Source organism: Odocoileus virginianus, chromosome 14 (assembly GCF_023699985.2).
Source record: "Odocoileus virginianus isolate 20LAN1187 ecotype Illinois chromosome 14, Ovbor_1.2, whole genome shotgun sequence".
NCBI lineage: Eukaryota > Metazoa > Chordata > Mammalia > Artiodactyla > Cervidae > Odocoileus > Odocoileus virginianus.
In genome coordinates this window covers 63,908,872-63,929,599 of record NC_069687.1, presented here as the reverse complement: position 1 = coordinate 63,929,599, position 20,728 = coordinate 63,908,872, and the positions used below count along the sequence as shown (strand labels likewise).

At 51.7% G+C, this 20,728-nt stretch overlaps 1 protein-coding gene across 1 annotated transcript in view; it reads right to left on the bottom strand.

Annotated features, from left to right (window-relative positions):
* Positions 1 to 20,728, bottom strand: part of STK10 (serine/threonine kinase 10) — a 119,675-nt gene that overhangs the window by 41,205 nt on the left and 57,742 nt on the right. The window contains exons 4-7 of the mRNA XM_020870265.2: positions 18,666 to 18,815; positions 4,525 to 4,597; positions 3,407 to 3,601; positions 2,768 to 2,849 (exon numbers count right to left, since the gene is read on the bottom strand). Of these exons, the coding sequence (XP_020725924.2) occupies positions 2,768 to 2,849; positions 3,407 to 3,601; positions 4,525 to 4,597; positions 18,666 to 18,815 (500 nt within the window). The remainder of the gene's footprint in view (positions 1 to 2,767; positions 2,850 to 3,406; positions 3,602 to 4,524; positions 4,598 to 18,665; positions 18,816 to 20,728) is intronic.

Sequence of the window (20,728 nt, the reverse complement as noted above, 5' to 3'; positions counted from 1 at the left end):
GTGTATACTGTGTACCAAGGATGCTCCAGACGTCAGGGGTTTATAGACCTGCATCCATGCACACACTTCTGTGATGTGAGCATGACCCACCTCTTGCAAAGGAGGAAACTGAGGCTCAGGGTGAGGACCACTCAGATTCCTGGCGGGTGAGCCTGATTTCAGAGCCTGGGGTACCACCAAGTGATAACAGTCCCAACTAACATCCAGGAAAGCAAATGAATGGACTACAAGCCAGCAGGGGCATACGTCAGTTGGCTGAAGGCAGGATGTGGGGAAACATGAGGGCCAGGAGGAACCAGCAGTGAGGCAAGGGCTGAGGCGGGGGCGCAACCAACTCAGGAGGGGGCGCTGGCAGGTTGAGATCTGGGCTCACGTCTGGCCACTCAAAGCCAGGTGACCTCGGTGGGCCAGCTCCGTTCCCTGAGCCTTGGGACCTCACCTCCGGGGGTAACAATGCCCCACCCTCCCTAGCTCAAGAGATAAACAGGCAAATGGAGAAAGCTGATGGCAGCCGAAGCTCTGTAAGGAGCTTTATTTGTGCAGAGGGATCTCTCTTTTCTTCTGCAACCCTTCTGTCTTAGCAAAGAGTCCTCTGGCAGGAAGGTTTTTTCCCCAACTATGGAAAGGAAATTCTGGCCCAGGCTGACGTTCCCGGTCTGCCACAGGGGACGAGAGACAGCTGGCCTCTTCCTGGCAGTGTCCTGGAGGCCGGATGTACAAGGCCAGGAGGCGAGTGCTCACAGGAAACAATCGGCCCGAGGAGCCCGGAGCCCGCCCCCGCCCCCACCTCTGGCCGGCCCAGACCGTCCCTGCCCAACGCCTCCCCACCCAGCACATGAGGCCTCTGTCACTCCAGCCGTGTGACTGCAAACACAGGGCAGAAACCGACAAGAACAATCATGACCCTGAGCAGATAACCCCAACCTGCATCCCTGTTCCCTTCCACTTTTAAACAATTTAATTCAAGGCATCAAACAGTCAGAGCACAGCATGGCACAGTTTAGCTAAGCACTTTCCAGTATCTTCCACTTAACCCTCACAATGACCCTGTAAGGGGAGGGGGGCTGACTATTATCCCCCCTTGAGAGTGGGAACAGGGTCACGGCGGGGTGAAGCCCCTCAAGCAGGGTCCCACAGCCAGGAAGCAGCAGAGCTGTGATCTGAATGCAGGCCTTCCCACCCCCAGTCCGCACACTTCACCACTGTGCACACAGTCCAGAGGGAGGCCCGGAGTGCCAGCCCAGCCCCAGTGCCTGGCCCACAGGACGTCCACACCAGGAAAAAGCGGCTGAATGTGGAGAGAGCCTCCAGGGCGCGGTGGGGCGCTGGCCCCTCTCCTCCCACCGCAGTCAGAGGTGGCCACAGACAGTGGATGGTGGGGTGGAGGGCCAGCCCCTGCCCGTCCCCAGGCCCACCTCCTCTCCCTCTCCAGCAGTGTTGGTGCCCCAGGGACGGTGACCAGGCGACCCGGAGACGGCTGGGCGAGTGGTGCGTGCAGGTTTTCAAACATAGCTGCCAAGGCTCCAACACTCACCCCGCCGGCTGTGGACACCAGGGCCCGAGGCATTGGCTCTGGACAAGGGTGGCTCACAGCTGCCTCCAATATTTCAAACAGCTTCAAGGAAGCCACCATCCACTTCCCCACCCAAAGGCCATTCAGCCAGCTAAGGGGATGCTCCCCGAGTCACCTGTCACCCTGGCTGGTCTCCCAGATGCCACATCCAACAGCCAGAGAAACCTTTGTAAGGGTAAGTCAGACAGTGTTTCCCTCCAAACCCTCACAGATGCCCTGTTTCAAACAGGGTGAAGTCCACGTCCTCCCAAGGTCCAATGTGACCCTCCGTGACCTGGTCCCCTCTCCTTTGGAAGGCTGCTCCCACCATCAGCCCTTTCCTGAGAGCCTGGATGTGGAGCGGGTTCTCACCGTGAACTGATAAGAGGGGCTGACTCGGCCTGCACTGTGCAAATGATGGGGTCCATGCTGACCACCTGCCCAGCCTTCTGCAACCTGGAACTCTGGTCCAGGCCAGCAGAGGCTGCCCACGTGGTCGGCTCCCAGTGAAACCCTAGGCCCCGAGTTCTCCAGCATGCTTCCCAGGTAAACAACACTTCACATGTGTCGCCAGAGCATACAGCTGGGGAACTTGGTGCGTCCTCTGTGACTGCACTGGGAGGGGACTCTGGGCACTTCTGCCTGGCTTTCCCCATGCACCTTTTTCTCTGCGTCCTTTTGCTATAAGGGTCACGGTGGAGAAACTGACTAGATGTTTCATACCCAGAGTCCTCTTAGGGAACCGCTGAGCCTGGGAGTGGACACACCCCATACAGCTCCGACCTTGTCTCCAGCCCACCCACCTCCCACAGCCCTGTGCTCACCCCAGCTCCTGCACCTGGGCTCCGGGCTCTCCCAGCTGCTCCCATCGTGTCCCCACCCCAGGCCTCCACCTGCACTCTCAAGCACCACGTGTGGCCTCCCTCGCCTCCTCTGGGTGTCGGCCCACAGAGCCCCTCGCACCCTCCTTTTATAGGAGGGCAGCCCTTCCCCCGTGCTGCCCATCGGCCGCCTGTCCCCCCAGAAGGTTAGCTCCATCCGGACAGGGTCCTGGTCTCCCTTCACCCTCCTTGCGCGAGGGTTGGTAGGTAGCAGTTGCTCAGGGCACACCGGCTGATGACTGAACGGCTGTGCACGATGCCCCCTGGGCTGGGGGAGGACGAATCCAGCTTACAGGTCAAGGTGGGCAGCCACCTGGGAGGGGGGACCACTCACCTCCAGGAGCTGCGCAGCACTGGGCCGTGTCTCTGGGTTCTTATCCAGAGCCGTCTTCAGGAAATCTCGGAACTCTGCCGACCTGGGAGGACAGACAGGTGGGGGCAGGGAGCTGAGGGCGGGAAAGAGCCGAGAAGACTCCCCGCATCAGGGACTCCACTCTTCTGAGTTGTGTGCTTTCCAAACACGCCCCTCAAAGGACAAAGGGCGCCTTTATAAGCGAGCCAGCGGAGGCGACCTCAGGACGCCCTTCTGGTCACTGATAGAGGGGATGCAGAATCAGAGAGGGGGCTTGTCCGAGGCCACGCAGCGGAACACAGCCATGCTGGGGGTTTGAGCCCCAGCTCCCAGCCCAGGGCTGTGCCGTGTGGCTGCAAAGGCTCTTATTCCTGCAGTGGGATCCGGCTCATTTGGGTTCCGCAGTCTGCCTGGACGGAGAGCTGATGCTCAGAGCAGAGAGGGAGGAAGGAGCTCTGAGGGCCCAGGGAGCTCAGAAAAGGCCTACCGACCCCCAGGCCTGACTGCTCCCCGACGGTGGGGCCAAGCGGGGACAGCAGAGCCCTGGCCCCCCACCTGCCCCGCCACCCAGGGCCGCTGGCCGCCCTGCACACACCCCAGGCCGGCCTCCTGGCTCCTTACCACTTAGAGGGCGAGAGCAGCGTGGGAGGGTCGGACTTGGCGATCTTGAGCAGGACCCGCATGGGGTTGAGCTCGTGGTGCGGGGGCTCGATCTGGGCCATCTCAATCAGCGTGATGCCCAGCGACCAGATGTCGGCCTTGTAGTCATACGGGGTGTCCTTCATGGTCTCGCACATCACCACTTCGGGGGCCATCCTGAACCGACCAGGGGACAACAGAGCGCTAAGACCCTGGCCTCCTCAGGCACTTCCCGGAGGCTCAGGGTCAAGGACCAGCGCGAGCGCTCCCAGGTCCTGATGAGCCTTCCTTCCCACCCACTATCTTCCTTAGGACGGTTTTCTCACAAAGGACGCCTTCCAAGCAGCTTCACAGCCCAGTCCTGCTGCAGCTCCGACTCCTACCAGAAGAGGGCAGCAGCAATCCAGAACACAGGGTCCTGGGGAAGGGGCGGAGGGGACCCGGGGAGAACGGGGGCGGGAGGGGCGGGGGCGCGGGGGGGAAATACATCAGCACAGAGGGGCGGGAGAGAAACGGAGAAGGAGGAATAAAAGGGGAGAGAGAGAGAGAGTGATAAGCAAGCAAAAAAGGAACCTAACTATGATGGAAAGGAAGTAAAACAGAAAGTAGTTAGGTGTGAAACAGAGAGGTTTTTTCTTTTTGGAAAAAAAGGAAGCAAAATGGACTGGAAGAGTTTAGGGAGATTTCATATAAGCATAGGAACTGAACTCGTACTGTTCATCTTCCTGGCCCCACCCCCAACTCTGGGTCTGCCTGTCAATCTACTCTTGTTGAATTCATCAAGAACCATTCTCCAGGGAATGTCAGTTCTTATTGGTGGAGCACTTTCTATATGCACCATCCCATTTAATCCTCACAATACCACATTACATAGGCACTATTATCCCCCTGACTTCACAGATTGAGGAAACTGAGGCGCAAAAAGCTGGTAATATGGCCAAGGTCTCAGCGCTACTAAGTAGGGGCGTGTGGGCTCAGACCCAGCAGGCTGACTCAGGAGCCCCTGCCTGTCCCCCCTCCAGCCCAGCCAGGGGTCACCAAGGGGACACGAAGTGTGACGGGCAGTCCACCATCCCATTTCCAGAGGCTACACGACTCACCAGTAAGGCGTTCCTATGAAGGAATCTCGCTTCTGCAAAGTTTTCAGATTCTTGGCAGACACACCGAAGTCAGCTGCAAGGCAAGAATCTCAGATAGAGGACTGGATGGACATTCCTCCACCCACGGCCCTGGGGTGTGGACTCAGAGATTCGCGTTCCAAATCAACTAACAGATGCCATTTTCTGTCCAGCAAATTAGTGATCATTAAAAAATAGTAACACCCACTGCTGTAAGAATGTATAGAGGTATGCACCTTCCTACTTGCTAATAAGAATATAAATTGAAGAGGCTCTTAGGAAAGCAGTTTGGCAATAAATAGCAAGAACATCTAAAATACCCATACTTGGGACATCCCTAGTGGGCCTGTGGTTAAGACTTTGAACTCCCAATGCAGGGCGCATGGGTTTGATCCCTGGTTGGAGAATTAAGATCCCACATGCTGCACGGAGCAGACTAAAAAATAAATAAAATAAGACATCCATACTCTTCTGGTGCAGCAATCCAAATCTAGGAGTCTACCTTAATGAAACAATCTTCTTTCTTCTTTTTGGTAGCACCTTGCAGCTTGTGGGATCTTAGTTCCCCAACCAGGGATTGAACGCAGGCCCTCAGCAACGAAAGCAGAGTCCTAACCACTGGACCACCAGGGAATTTCCTGAAATAATCTTAAATATAAAAACATTATGGGCAATGATTGTTCACCAAAATGCCATTATAATAGAGACAAAAACAAGCATCATTGCTTAGCTTTCACAGAGTGATTTTAAAAATTCTTATGTGCAGTATATATTCCCTTTTCTAAAAAAGATTTAAGATTATGTATCATATATACAAATGTACACAAAAAGAAAGATGAACTAGGATGTGAAGAGCTAAAACAATAGAAAAGACTCCGATGCTGGGAAAGATTGAAGGCAGGAGGAGAAAGGGATGACAGAGGACAAGATGGTTGGATGGCATCACCGACTCAATGGACATGAGTTTGAGCAAGCTCTGGGAGATGGTGAAGGACAGGGAAGCCTGGCATGCTGCAGTCCATGGGGTCACAGAGAGTCAGACACAACTGAGCAACTGAACAACAACAATAAGAAAGAAGTATGTTAGTTGCTCAGTCATGTCCGACTTGCTGGCGACCCCATGGACTATATTTCCACCAGGCTCCTCTGTCCATGGAATTCTCCAGGCAAGAACACTGGAGTGGGTAGCATTCCCTTCTCCAGGCAATCTTCCCAAACCAGGGATCAAACCCAGGTCTCCTGCACTGCAAGCAGATTCTTCACCATCTGAGCCACCAGGAAAACCAAGAAAGAAGGTAAAGACTAAATAACTGGACAGATTTAGTGTGATACACACACATATGGTGGAATATTTTATAGTCATTAAAGCTTTAAAATATTTTATTCAATATTTCAGTAATGAATTATATATAATATTCAATTTTAATATATATTTAATAATGATAATAGATGAGGGAGACTAAGAGGTACAAACTTCCAGTTACAAAATTAATGAGCCACAGGAATGAAATGTACAGTGTAGGGAATATAGTCAATAATAATGTAATATCTTTGTGTGGCAATAGATGGTCTTATAGCGGTGATCATTTTATAATGTGTAGAAAAATCAGCTTACTACGTTTTACACCAGGAATCAATATAGTGTTGTCAACAAACAAACTCACAGAAAAAGAGATCGGATCTATGGGGGCTTGGGGGAAGGAGAATTAGATGAAATTAGGTACAAAAGGTACAAACTTGCAGTAATAAGATAAATAAGTACTAGGAATGTACTTAAATATGCTTAAATATAATTAAGCACAGTAAACATATATAAATAAATATAACATTACTATATGTTATATATGAAAGTTGTTAACAGAGTAAATCCTAAGAGTTCTCATCACAAGGAAAAAATTGTTTCTTTTATTTTGTAACTACACAAATGGATATTCACTAAATTTATGATGATAATCATTTCATGGTGTATGTAAGTCCAATAGTTATGATGTAATCTTCAACTGACATAGTGCTGAATGTCAATTATATCGAATAAAAATGTAGGGGAAAATAAATTAAAATTTTAAAACACCATGTGTGCTAAATTGGTTCAATAGTGTCCAACTCTGTGTGACTCTATGGACTAACCCACCAGGCTCCCCTGTCCATGGGATTCTCCAGGCAAGAATACTGGAGTGGGTTGCCATGCCCTTCTCTAGGGAATCTTCCCGACCCAGGGATCAAACCCACATTTCTTATGTCTCCTGCATAGGCAGGCAGGTTCTTTACCACCAGTGCCATCTGGGAAGTCTAAAACAACAAATATTGAAAGAATACGAAAATATTTTATTGGTATATTTACATAGGCTCAACAGGAAAGGGAGCATCCATACCTGAATATATCTGTATGGTTGGAATTATGCCCTATCTCCCCAAAAAAGAGAAAAAATACAGTTTGAATTATTGGAGGAAATGTACTAGCTTGCTTAAATGGTTGTCCATGGGCAGAGAGACGAGGTTTCTTCCACTTTGCTGAATTTCTGAAGTTTACCATGACAAAAGCATTCGACTTTCAGGACTAACAAAATAAATTAATACAGTTTCTCTTTACAAACATCCATCACCACCATGCACTGCTAAGGGAAGAAGCCAGCACCACAAAGAGGCATTTTCTGCAGTGCCCCAGCCTTCCAGTGCCACGTTTCCCCTTGATCATAAGCTGAACTCAGGAGGAAGCAGCGTGCCAAGAGACCCGCTGAAGCTGTAACAGCCGCCCTGAGCGCTGCCACCCAGGTCTGGAAACCACGCTCCGAGCTTCACTCAGACTCACAACTTCAGCCCAGGCGCGGGCGCAGCGCTGAGCACGCTGGGTTCCAGGCTCGCCCCTTGTATGGCACTGGGTTCTTTCATCTATTCATTTAAGCCCCATCTGGAACCACCACGAGCTGGAGCAGAGGATACAGTGGGGGAAAAAGCAGACCAAGTCCGTGCCCTCTGGCAACTCCAAGTTCAGTGGCAGAGGCAGCCAGCAATCCCATAAACACCAACTATGTCTGTTCACAAACGTGTGACGTGATGGGATGATGGGGGCCGGGCTCGAGAGACAAGGAAGGGAGGACCTGGAGGAAGTCCAGCTAAGGAAAAAACCAGAAGATTATTTGGCGTGGCCATCTTACATGCTTATGCGTCCTACAAAAAGCTAGGTATCCTAGCAGTGGTGTAAGGAGAAGTTACATCTCACTGCTGATGTATGTGTGCTCTGGTATGCAGATGTTATTTCATTGTCACAGCACTACAGTGAAATACACAAATAAAAACATATATTCATAAAAAAAATTTTTTTTCCATTTCCAGGCAATTCATTCATTCAACAAATACTAACTGAACATCTATTATGTGCCAGGCATTATTCTAGGCACAGAGAGGAAACCTTCACCCTCATGGCCTGTTTTTCTAGTGGTGGAAACAGGCCCTCCACACCACGGGACTCCTGGAGATAAGAAGGGCCATGCAGGGGTAAGGCAGAGACAGGGCTGGGTGCGTGTGCGCCTCGTTTAGACAGGAGGTCAAGGGCTAGGGGGAAATATTTCCAGGCAGAGGAAACAAGCCGGCTGGAGGGCCCCGGAGGGGCAGGCAGCATGGCTGGAAGGGGTGGTCTTAGACAAGGGGACAGACAGGCAGGGGCCAGGACAGTTACCAAGCCTCTGAGCCTGTATCCCCACCAGTGACAGCGGCTGAGACTGCAGAACTCACTTTGTAGGGCTGCAGTGAGGATGAAATGACACACCCCGGCACTCAGCTCCAAGCCCAGCTCGTGGTAAATGCTCCATCACGAGAGTGAATATTCCATGGGGCATACTCCCGAGAGTCTGAGGCGGGGACGAGGACGAGGCTGTGCTGAGACCTCCTCCCGGAAACGGTCAGGACAGCTGGCCTCTGAGCCTTAGCCAGTGCTAACTGGACAAGAACCACTGGGTCAGCTGAGGAAAGTGCTCACGGGGCAGTCTGGCTGTCGGGGCTGGAGAGCGGCTGCCTTTCAGGGTGGGAGCAGCAGCAGCTCCAGGTTGAGATGCGAAACCCAGGAAACCCAGGGGAGAGGCCAGCTCTGCCCTGCTGGCCTGGGCACATCACCACCCCTCTGGACTCAGGGGTGCGGACGGGGCGCCCACATGGGCCTGGTTCCCCTATAAACACCAACAACGGCTGACATGCCATCCCAGGACACCTCTGGGGAAGAGGGACTGCCTCTCAGACCCAGGGCGAGGCTTCCAGGAGGGACGCTGGAGCTGGCCACTCCCATATCTCAGCACCTACCAGTTCCTTCCAAAGAAGGGAGAGGAAAAGCAGAAACCACCAACTTTCAAAATGACACACAGTCGGTCCCCAGGGTCCTCCCTAAATCAAGCGCCTGCCAGCTTCTTGGGTGGTTGCTACTTCCCCTTCTGGGGCCCAGCCGGGCGGGGGGGGGCGGCCCCTCCTGCTGTTTGAACCTCGGGCTGCCCCTGGGCAGGGCCAGGGGCAGCCCCAGCTGCTTGCTCCCTGGACGGAGTTTATAAGCCATGTCCCCCAACAGGGAGGGGCTGCCCTCGGACAGTTCAAAGGGGACTTTCACCAGGCAGTCTCTGTGGTTGAAAGCACTGCTCTCTCCCCTCCTCCTATTTTAAAACAAGAATCACAGACAAAGCAGCAGGCACGGGGGACTCTATAAACTATCACTTCCATCAGGAAAGAGGCCATTTCTGCTTTGTCCACAGCTGTACCTGATGCTACATCTGCCACGTGAAACACTCAACAGGGCTATCAGACGAACAACAAGATAAATGAAGAGACAGGAAAAAAAGACAAAACTGGGCTTTAAGACTTATGTTTGAGGGCCTTCCCCGCCAGTCCAGGGGAGAAGACTCCATGCTCCCTGCATGCTGTGGCCAAAAACAAACAAACAAACAATGGAAAAAGAAATACGTTTGACAATAATTCTATTTCTGGAAATAACTCCCCCAAACCAGATTTCAAACATACATGGAAGCTTCTAAAGCATTAATTCCAAGAGTGAAAAACTAGAAATAACCTGAGCTGCTGTTGAAACCTGATTGGTGGATAGTTCAGGAAATTGAGGCTCACCCAGACCATGAAGTAACAGGCAGTTCGTAAAAAGGATGTGTTTGCCTTTGTGTTAACTTGGAAGTTGGTCCATAACAGGCTATTCCCTCCATGGTGCTGACAGACCAATGCACAGTGTGGAATAGACAGTGTGAACTCGTTATATCTTAAGAACGACATGTACACTGTGAACACACAAAGACGTCCATGAACACAGAAACAGTCTGGAAGGCTGCACGTCAAACTCAATCGTGACCCCCTCCCCGGAAGTGGGGTTTGGTGGGGGCGGCGTGCTGAAGTGGCCTTACATTTTTTACTGTGTACACTTTATAGAGAATATGCATTGCTTTTACGGTTTGGAAAGCTGAAATACATGTGGTAAAGTTGGGGGGGGGTTGTTTTTGTTTTTAAGTAAAACCCAGTGGGGGCCAGGATGTGGTGAAAGAACTTCACACTCTGCTGGGGGGTGTGAACCTGTGCATCCAGCGTGAAGGGCACTTGGCCCCAAGTATCAACAGCGCCTGACACAGCACACACCCACAGCCCTGCTTCTGAGAAGCCCTCTACATACAGACAGACTCACAGACACACACAGGCGTGTAAAAATGGACCTCATTCCTAACTGTCTGGAGGACTATATCTGCCTATACAGTCATGCATAAATATATTTACTTATTACCAAGGCAAGGCTGATTATCAAAAATTCAGACATTTACAGAATAAAAAGTGTCCATAATCCTGGCAGTGATAAACACTTATGAAATTGTTGCATCTAGCTCTAGGCTTATTGATATAAATAAAAATCACATATGTAAATAAAATCATAAAAAATGTTAAGAGTATGTGTGTGTATGTACACACACACACACATGCTGCTGTATAGTTGCTTCAGTCACGTCTGACTCTTTGCAATCCTATGGACTGCAGCCCACCAGGCTCCTCTGTCCATGGAGTTCTCCAGGCAAGAATACTGGAGTGGGTTGTCATGCTCTCCTCCAGAGGATCTTCCCAACTCAGGGATTGGACCTGGGTCTCCTGCATCGCAGGCAGACTCTTTACCACTGAGCTATCAGGGAAGCCCATACATATATGTGTATGTATACAGATACACTGGAGAAAGAAATGGCAACTCGCTTCAGTATTCTTGCCTGGAGAACCCACGGACAGGTGGGCTGCAGTCCTTGGGGTCGCAAAGAGTCGGACACAACTGAGCAACTAAGCACATATATATACATATATATATATATAAAATTTTCAGGTATTTGCTACTTTTAAAAGAATGAAATCAGATTAAACATACTATTTTGCAACTTTTTTTCCCTTTCACAGTATGTACATACATCTTAACAAAAGATTATCATTTTCTATAACTTCATTTTCGATAACTGAAAAAGATTCTACTGTATGACATACCATAACTTATTCAATTAATCCTCTACTGGAGTAAACTGGATCATTTCTGATTGCTTGCTGTTAGACTAATATTGTTGCAGTGAATACCACTGTACGTATCTTTCTATACATGTGTAAATAGCACACACAACTTTTATAGTCAGAAAACTATATAACAGTATAAATATGTTACATGTCACACTGTGTACGCACAGAGAGGCAGTGAGCAGTGTGAAGTTACATAGGAGAATCTCTCATCTGTCCCCTTAAGTGCAGGCGGCCACCTGAATCCAGTGTAAGAGCAGCCTTTTCCCAGACAATGCCAGGCCAGCTAAAAGCCAACCGCTGCCCAGCAGTCCTCCTCTCCTGGACCCTCCACCCCACACCCAGGGGGTCCACAGTCCAGCTTGGTCAGACCCTTCCTGGCAGGACTCCACCCAGGCTGGTGCCCCATGCCCCAGGAAGCATCTGGAAATGAACAGGGCAGTCAGACTGCCACAACGAAGAACTGCTGCAAGAGCAAGGGGCGCTGCCCTTCCTTACTGAGCAAAAACTGTCCCATCCGAAACGCCGGCAGTGACCCTGTGGGCAAACACCAGCCACAGGCCTCACAGTGCAGACAGAAAAGTGACGCCTCACTGAGGGTTTAGGGCCTGCTGAAACTGGGGTGGGGATGGGAGAATCAAAGGCTTCCACCCATCCAGCCCTTGGAGCCTCCTCCTCTGGATCAGGGCTGCAGAGGCATGCCTGGGCTCAAAAGAAGACTTCTACCCAAAACCCATAATCTCGCTCATAATAAGACATCTGTCTTCCTAGGAATATCATGGAAACAGCACCAAGCAGGAAGTGAGAAGATTCTACGGTGATTTGAGACTGTTTCATGCTTCTGAGCCTCGGTTTCTTCATCTAGTAAGTGGGGTCATATTTTTTAAGTTAATTAATTTTGGCTACACTGGGTCTTCACTGCCACGCACTAGCTGCGGCACTCACTCTTCGTCGCGATGCCCAGGCTTCTCTCACTACAGAGCATAGGCTCGAGGCACAAAGCCTCGGCAGACGCGGCACGTGGGCTCAGCTGGGACTCGCAGGCCTAGCTGTCCCTCGGCCTGTGGAATCTTCCCAGACCAGGGATCGAATCCGTGTCCCGTGTCTCATCCACTGTACCACCAGGAAAAGTTCAATGGGATCCTATTATACAACCAACTGTGAGACCGAAAGAACTGCTCTATTTTTCTATTTCATTTTTGTTTTATTTTTCAGGCAACCAGATACAGGGGGACCCCTAGTAAGGGCTTTGTGTTCCCACTTACTGTCCTCTGTCTCCAGCCCCCCCAGTCCCACTGCCTTCATCCTCTCTCCTCTCCCATAACTCTTCATTTTTCGTTTCAAAGTCGTTTCCCTTTCTCAAGCCAGTTGCAAGTTCAGTCCTTTGTTCTTGTTTTCCATCCACTTCCACCTCACTCACACCCTCTTCTGGGTTGCTATTACTCCCACAGGCTGTTCCAGTCTAGAGTAGACAGCAGCTGTTTTTCTGGCAACTTCAAATCTTTTCTCCTTCTGGAAAACCATCTCCCCCACCCACAATCACACTGTTCGTGACGACAAGGGGGACTGTCACATTGATACATATGCCGGCCCCATTCTAGAAGCTGGGCCAATCAGAGAAGCCTGCTTGCTAGGCCTCCTCAGTTGGACCAGGAATCTGCATCTGAGCCACGCTGGGCCCATCAGAGCTCTTCACTGGGATTACTGACTCTGAGATGTGAAATGCTATGGCTCAGCTCACCCTGCAGGAGGTGATGCTGGGAAAAGTGAAGACTTAGCCAGAGCCGTGTGTGGGGGCTTGCACTGAGACCTAACCAACATGCTCAGAAAGGCAGAAACCAGAGACATTCAGGGAAGCACTGTTTCCCAGGGTCCAACTGCACATCTTCCAGCTGCAAACATACAACTCGTATCTGTCCCAACAAGGTTCCGTATACCCTATACACACATTATCCTGTCTGCCTTAAGTCACATGAGACCAGCTTCTATCATCTGCCACCAAAGGAGTCTAAGGAGGGTGGTAGTTAAACACTTCGGCTCTGAAGCCAGTTGTTCCTCAGACTAGCTTGCGATCCTGGGTAAGTTAATTAACCTCTCTAGGTGCCAGATCCTTCCTCTGTAGAATGTCAGCAGTAGTCTGTGAGGGCTCAGTGAGTTACATATTAAACACTGGCTCAGTGCCTGGAAGCCATCATAAAGGAACCAGGACTCCAGCCTGCTGGAGCAAAAAGGGATTTGGGGTTAGGGTCCAGGTAGGGGTGAGAGGCAGGTGACTGGTTTCTGCCAGGTCCACCTGCTAGGGCTCCTGAATTTTTTTCAGGGGGTTCTGGGGAATTAGGGATCCTGCAGTGTCGTAAGCTGCTAAAGTAATGGCAATGTTAGATTCTACTACTTACTGAGCACCTACTATGCATCAGGCTCTGTGTCAGGCACTTGGATTTTTAGGGCAGTTCAGACCTCATCTTGGAACTTGAAAGACCCAAAAAGTTGTGAAATTCCCCACCCATCTTCAGAGAAGCACCTCTGGGGAGAGGAACAGGAATTCTCTGGAGAATGAAGACTATTTCTCCTCACGACAACACTGAGTCATTCCTCAGCCCAGGAAAAAACTCAACATATGACAAGCCTCTCTGATGGGCTGGGCACCTATAGATGCTTTGCATGTAGTGTGTCATTAAATCATCATACCAATTCATGAGGTAAGAACTATTAGCCCACTCTGTCTGACACTATAGTTCAAAAGGCCAAGGACAAGGCCGAGGACAGATTTAGGACAAGAACACGGATCTCTGGACCTCAGAGTCCTTATCCCACTTTATATCCCAACTGTCTCGGAGAGCAGACACTCTTCCTTTCTCTCTCTGCACAAATGAATCCCCATCAGCCAGGGAGAACTTCTTCACACCCACCCAGAGCTGGAATGCCTGCTCTGCTTGGCAACTATCCCGTGAATCTCAGAGGAAGTTTGAAATCCTAGACAGAAGTAAACACTTAACACGAGGAAGAAACCAAATGCCTAGCAGCAAGAGGAACAGAACCCTTAGCTTCCCTGTGATAGTCACTTTGTGCTTTAGCTCACAGGTCACAACAACGCTGCAGGGCCATTCTGTTGTTACACCCATTGCACAGATGAAAAGACTGAGGCCTGAATGGTTAAATGTGCTTATTCAGCTCAGAAGTGGCAGAATCAGGATCTGAACCAGGCTTGTCTGTGTCTAGGGCCCACACTTTGCTCAGTTCACTGTGCTGTTTTCCATCTATTCCCATTCCGTTGAGAAGCACAGTGTCTCCAGTGAGGCGACATCCTTGCCTGGGAGATAGAGCTGCTGAGCAATTCTCTAACGCAGCCTTGGGTTGCATAACGTCATGCAGGGGGGTGGGGGTGCCTCCAGGGGCCCCAGAAAGTCCCAGGGACCTAGGAAGAGGCAGACAGACTGCCACCCCACCTCCCAAGCTTCCTCCACTGCTTGCCAGGCTGCAGATTCCAGGCCCCAGGGGGAAAGATGATTTTCCAAAACAGAATATTAGGTCTTAGCAGGCGTCCACACCACAGCTCCCAGGGCCCAGCGGTAACTGTGTAAATACTCGCACATTCAACTCTCCCTGAGCTGTTCTTCCTCCTTAGCTGACTTCCTGGTTTTCTCAACGGCATCTGCCAAGTCACTGGGAAAGCTGATGCCCCCATCTGCTTCCATCCCATCTCTGCTGGGTTCCAGGTGGGATTCTGGAGTCTGTCCCCACCCCCGGACTGTGGGGTCGTGGCAGGGGAAACAGCATGGGAACTGAGACCCCACTGAGCACATCCTAGCCTGCTGTCTCCACCCTGAGCTTCCCCACTGGTGAGCCTCTCGGCTGCTGCAGACCCAGGCTCTCTGGGCCCTGCCTTCTCTGACTGACGTGTTCCTGAAGACTGAGCCGAAGGTTTGCCTTGAATTCCCCAGGGCACATCATGAGACTCTCCTATCCCAAGACTGCTTAACATGGCCCTTCCCTGCCTTCCCTCCACCTTTGACAGAGCCGGAGCCAGAGGGACCCGAGTCCAAACTCTGCGGCTTCTCCCCTCCACGGACCGATCCTGAGCATCCCATGCTAGTGTGGGCTTCGGCGCCACACCATGATGGGTACAGTCCCCTCCCCTCTCCCAAGTGTCCACTGGAGTGCTGAGTAAATGAGATGACACCTAGAAAGCACTTTGTCTACTGGTTGGCATCTAGATGATCCTTCACAGACCCAACATGTATGTGTTATTATTTTTAGTATCACTCCCCCCAGAATACCCTACTGGGCCTTACTCAGTGCCTCTGCCCACAAGGCTAGACCTCTCTGCCCAAGCTGGCTTACTGGCAAGTACCCACCTGCCTTTTCACAACTCAGCGCACACTATCCTCTCACCAAGTGTCTTCTAAACACCCACCCTCAGGCCCAGCTAGGGGAACAAACTACCCTTCCCTACACCCCACCCCAGCACCGGCTCCTTCCCCAGGCCCGACACTCCCGTGTCTCCCCACCAGCCTGGGAACCCTGCAGGAGGAGGACTGGGGTCTCTGTCCTGCTGTCCCCAGAGCCCAGCACCGGACAGGGATTAGCACACACCAGACACTTAACAAAACAACAGTAATCACAGCTGGCTTTTCTGGAGAGCTTACTCTATGTATCTTCTTAAAATCAGTATCACAAAGCTCTGGATGAGCCTTCGCTCCAGTTATACAGATGAGAAAGTCGAAAGGCAGCAGGTGAGGTGACATGTATATCCAGGGTCAAAGAGCTGGGTGCAGACTTGGGATCTGAACCCAGATCTCTTAGGCTCCCTGGGCTTCCCTCGCGGCTCAGACAGTCAAGAACTCGCCTGCAATGAGGGAGGACCTGGGATCGATCCCTGGGTCGGGAAGGCCCCCTGGAGGAGGGCATGGCAATGCACCCCAGTATTCTCGCCTGGAGAATCCCATGGAGAGAGGAGCCTGGCGGGCTATGGTCCATGGGGTTGCAAGGTGTTGGACACGACTGAGTGACTAAGCACACAGACATTCTCAGGCTCCAGGGGGCAAGCTCTTAACCTCTCCAGCTAAGAGGCTCAAACAGGAGGAAACACAGCCACAGCAGATGGCGGCTGGGCCTCAGGGTCCCAGGGAGCCTTGTCTTCAGGAACAGAACGGGCTGTGGCCTCGCTCATGCCTGGGTATAGAAGCCCTCTCACACGGCTCACTTCAAGACAGCACCAACCCCACCCTCTGGGGGACAGAGCACTTCTAACAAGCTCCCAGGCAATGTTGCTGATGCTGCCACCTCAGGCTTTGGTTCCTGAGGGTACAGAGCTGTGGTTCTCAAAGTGTGGTCCCTCAGATCAGCAGCATCAGCTGGGAGCTTATTAGAAATGCAGGTTCTTCAGCCCCTCCACAGACAGAAACCCCACAGGATGTACCCAGCAAGCTGAGGTTCAGAATTCTGAGAACCCACTGGTCTTGCATCACTCGTGTAAGGCCTTCAGCTGTCGGCTCCTGGCACTCGCGGAGGTGGGGGAGCCGGGAGGTGAGCAGTGGCCTGGGCTCGGCCCTGGCTCTCCTCAGCAGGTCTGTGGCAGGCCCTCCCGTCTCTGAGCTTCAGAGTCCTCAAAGAGGGGATGGAGGAGCCGTGCCATCTCTGTGCCAATGCTCCTGATTATTGCTGCGGTTCTCTATCACAGGGGCTCAGTGGTGGTGCGATGTCTTGTGGACGTAACTAAAATGTTCCTTAAAGAGACAAAGGTAGGGACTTCCCTGGTGGTCCAGTGATTAAGAATCTGCCTTCCAATGCAGGGAACATGAGTTCAACCCCTACTCAGGGAACTAAGATTTCATATAACCCAGGGCAACTAAGCCGGAGCACTCCAACTACTGAGTTGCACGCCCTGTGGCCTGTGCAACCCAATCAGAGAGGAGCCCACACACCGCAACAAAGATCCGTGTGCCACAACTAAGACCCAGCACAGCCAAAAACGAAGACAGACGGAGACGGGGGAGCTGCTAGAGAAACCACACATGACACTTCTGTGCTGGAAGGTCAGCGCTGAGGAGCGGGTGCAGATGAATGAGCTATTTAATATCAGAGGAGGATGCTAGTAGAAAGGAGAGTTGAATGTAGTCAAACGATTAACAAGAGATTACCATCTCTCTATGGTTAATATCACCCCCTAAATCCTCTCTATCTGCACATCCTTCTACGGACAAAGATGCAGGCAGAGGTATCTGGGATGACCCTCAGGGCTGAGGTCTGGAGGATGAGACGGCAGGCACTTGCTGACGTTCCCTTTAAACCTTCCTGTACTATGTGAATTTTCTATAACAAACATACATAGCTTTTTCATCAAACAACAAAAATCATTACTTTAAAAAATAGCATTATAGGCATTTATATAACAATGAAGGAGTAGATGCAAGAAGCGTTAAAAGCTATTGTCTCGGGGGGTGGGGACAGGGAAAGGAGGTGGCAAAAGCAGAGGGCACAGACATGTGTTATTTTGGTTTAAAAACTTATTAAAAATAAAAAGAAGTTCTGACACAGGCTACCACATGGACGGACCTTGAGGACATTGTGCTAAGAGAAATAAGCCCGTCACGAACACACCAGTGATCACACTTGTAGAGCAGTCGTATTCAGAGAGACCTGGAGGAGAACGGCGGCTGCCAGGAGCCGGGTCAGAGAGGAGGGAGGGACGTGTGTGATGGGCACGGCTCGGGCAGGTGACAAAGTCCCGGAGATGCATGATGGTGACGGCCGCGCAGCAGTGTGAATGCATTTCATGCCCCTGAACTAGACACCGACAAACAGCTAAGATGACAAATTTTAAGTTATGTATATTCTGTGTGTGTGCTCAGTTGTTCAGTGGGGTCCAACTCTGTGCGACCCCATGGACTGTAGCCCACCAGGCCCCTCTGTCCATGGGATTCTCCAGGCAAGAGTACTGGTGTGGGTTGCCATTTCCTCCTCCAGGGGATTTTCCTGACCCAGGGGTCGAGCCCACGTCTCCTGCCTTGGCAGGTGGATTCTTTACTGCTGTGTCATCTGGTAACCCTATGTATATTTTACCACAGTTGGGGAAAAAAAACAAAGAGAGGGGAGTCATAATGAAAAAAAGTAAGGTTTCAATATATGCCCGTGAGGTACTGTTTTCCACCTGCAAATGGACCTCCATCTGTCACTTTCCCTCAAATTCTATCTATGGGAGGCAAGAGCAAAAGGGGTGGGACCACTGCCCCCTTGAGGCGCCGCCAGCCCGGGGACGAGCTCACTGTTGGCAGTGAGGGGCCGTGTGTGCGCTACAGGGTGTTGGGCAGCCATCACCTCTACAGACCAGCTCCAGGGGTCTCTCCCCATGCCTAGTTGTGACAATCAGAGATGTCTCCAGACACTGCCAATGTCCCTGGGGGATAAACTCTCCCTCAGTTGAGAACCCTGGGGAGATGCAGCCACGATGGCAACCGTGCCCCGGTGGACAGGGACAGACCCGGAAGGACCTCAGCATCCCATGGGAGTGCGGACTCATGCTCCCTCCTGTCCACAGAGGCTGGGCCAAAATCTCAGGTGGGCGGCGTGGGGCTCTGCCTTCCCACCTCGCCCTAGACGCCCCTTACCCAGCCGGATGTCCCCCTCGAGGGTCATGAGCACATTGCCAGCTTTCAGATCCCGGTGGATGATCTTCTTGCCGTGCAGGAAGGTGAGGGCTTCGAGCATCTGGCGGCAAACCACCTGAATCTGGGGCTCAGTGAGGCCTCTGTCCAGCTCTGGAAACAGAGAGGAGAACATGTCAGTTTAGCAAGCATTCAATGCAGGCAACTCCAAGCCAGGCTCCTGCAAGGTACAAGACATACACCAGCCACCAATGTGCGTTGAGCCCCTACTGTACCCCACGGACACTTCCGAGCACTTTCCGTGTTACCTGCTCTGGGCTCACAGTAAACCCGCGGACAGGCACAGCTCTTACCCCATCTCACAGGTGAGGGGACTGATGCTCAGAGAAGTCAAAGCACTTGCTCAAGGTCACACAGTAGGGGTCACAGATCTGAGACTGAAAACAGCCAGCTGGGCTCCAGAGCTCAGGTTCGCAAACACAACCCCTCTGAGGGGCAGAGATCCGTTCCACGAGCAGGTCCTGAGTGTCAGGCTCCACGCTGGGTGCAGGGTCTCAGAGAGGCATGGAAATGACAAGCAATGCTGGGAACACAGTGGGCCTGGGGGCGAGGGAGGGCAGCAACCCCTTCTGCCTGGGGAATCAGGAGGCTCCCCAGAGGAAGAGGCATTCAAGCGGTGTGCTGAAGGAAGAACAGACGTGTGAGAGGAGCAGAGCTGGCGCCAGGGCACTCCAGGAGCCAACCAAAGGAACGGCCTGGAGGCGGCAGCAGGTGGTGCTGGTGGGGCTCGAGACGCGGAGGAGAGGGGCCATCGCCAAAAGCCTCTGGGGCGTTAGCTGGGGCCGTGGACGCACATGCACGCACATACACACACAACACACACACACACTCTCTACATACAACACAGTGTCCGCTGGGAGATGGCAGGGCTGTCTTCTCTGAGCAGGTGGGGAGCGCAAACAAGAGTGTCCCTGCAAGGGGAGCAGCAAGTGCAAAGGACCCTCCCCTCCCCGCATGCAGAAGTGGAGGTTACAGGTCGGCAGGAGATGTGGAGGCTGCGTTTCCTTTGAAACACAATGGGCAGTCCAGGAGAGGTTCTGAGAGGGACAGAGATACAACCCGAGCTTCGCATTAAAACATTCCTCCTGGCACAGCAAGTGAAGAGCTTGCAGGGGAACGAGAGTTGGTAGGGGGCTTAGCGGGCAGCCACACAGTGGTCCAGAAGGGCTACGTGGCGGCCAAGGCTTCACAGAGGAAGGATTCTGGACTTGGGTCAGGGAGGTGAGAATGACAGGGTGTGTGACCGAGAGGGTGCAGTGGGAGGAAGGGCTTGAGAAGAGTCAAGGGTGACATCCATGCTCATTGCTCTGTTAGCCATCGTGACTATTTATTTCTTTTTTCAATTTTTTGGGCATGTCAAGGGGCAAGTGGAATCATAGAAACCCAGGCTTCTGCATTGGAAGCCTGGAGTCTACACTGCTGAACCATCAGGGCAATTCAGTTCAGTCGCTCAGTTGAGTCCGACCCTTTGCGACTCCATGGACTGCAGCATGCCAGGCTTCCATGTTCATCACCAACTCCCGAAGCTTTGCTCAAACTCAAGTCTACTGAGTTGGTGATGCCATCCAACCATCTCATCCTCTTTCACCCCTTCTCCTCCTGCCATCAATCTTTCCCAGCATCAGGGTCCTTCCAATGATTCAGCTCTTCACATCAGGTGGCCAAAGTATTGGAGTTTCAGCTTTAGCATCAGTCCTTCCAAAGAATATTCAGGACTGATCTCCTTTAGGATGGACTGCTTGGATCTCCTTGCAGTCCAAGGGACTCTAAGAGTCACTCCAATACCATACTTCAAAAGCATCAATTCTTCGGCACTCAGCTTCCTTTATAGTCCAACTCTCACGTCCATATATGACTACTGGAGAAACCACAGCTTTGACTAGACAGACCTTTGTTGGCAAAGTAATGTCTCTGCTTTTTAATAGTTGGTCATAGCTTTTCTTCCAAGGAGCAAGCGTCTTTTAATTTCATGGCTGCAGTCACCATCTGCAGTGATTTTGGAGCCC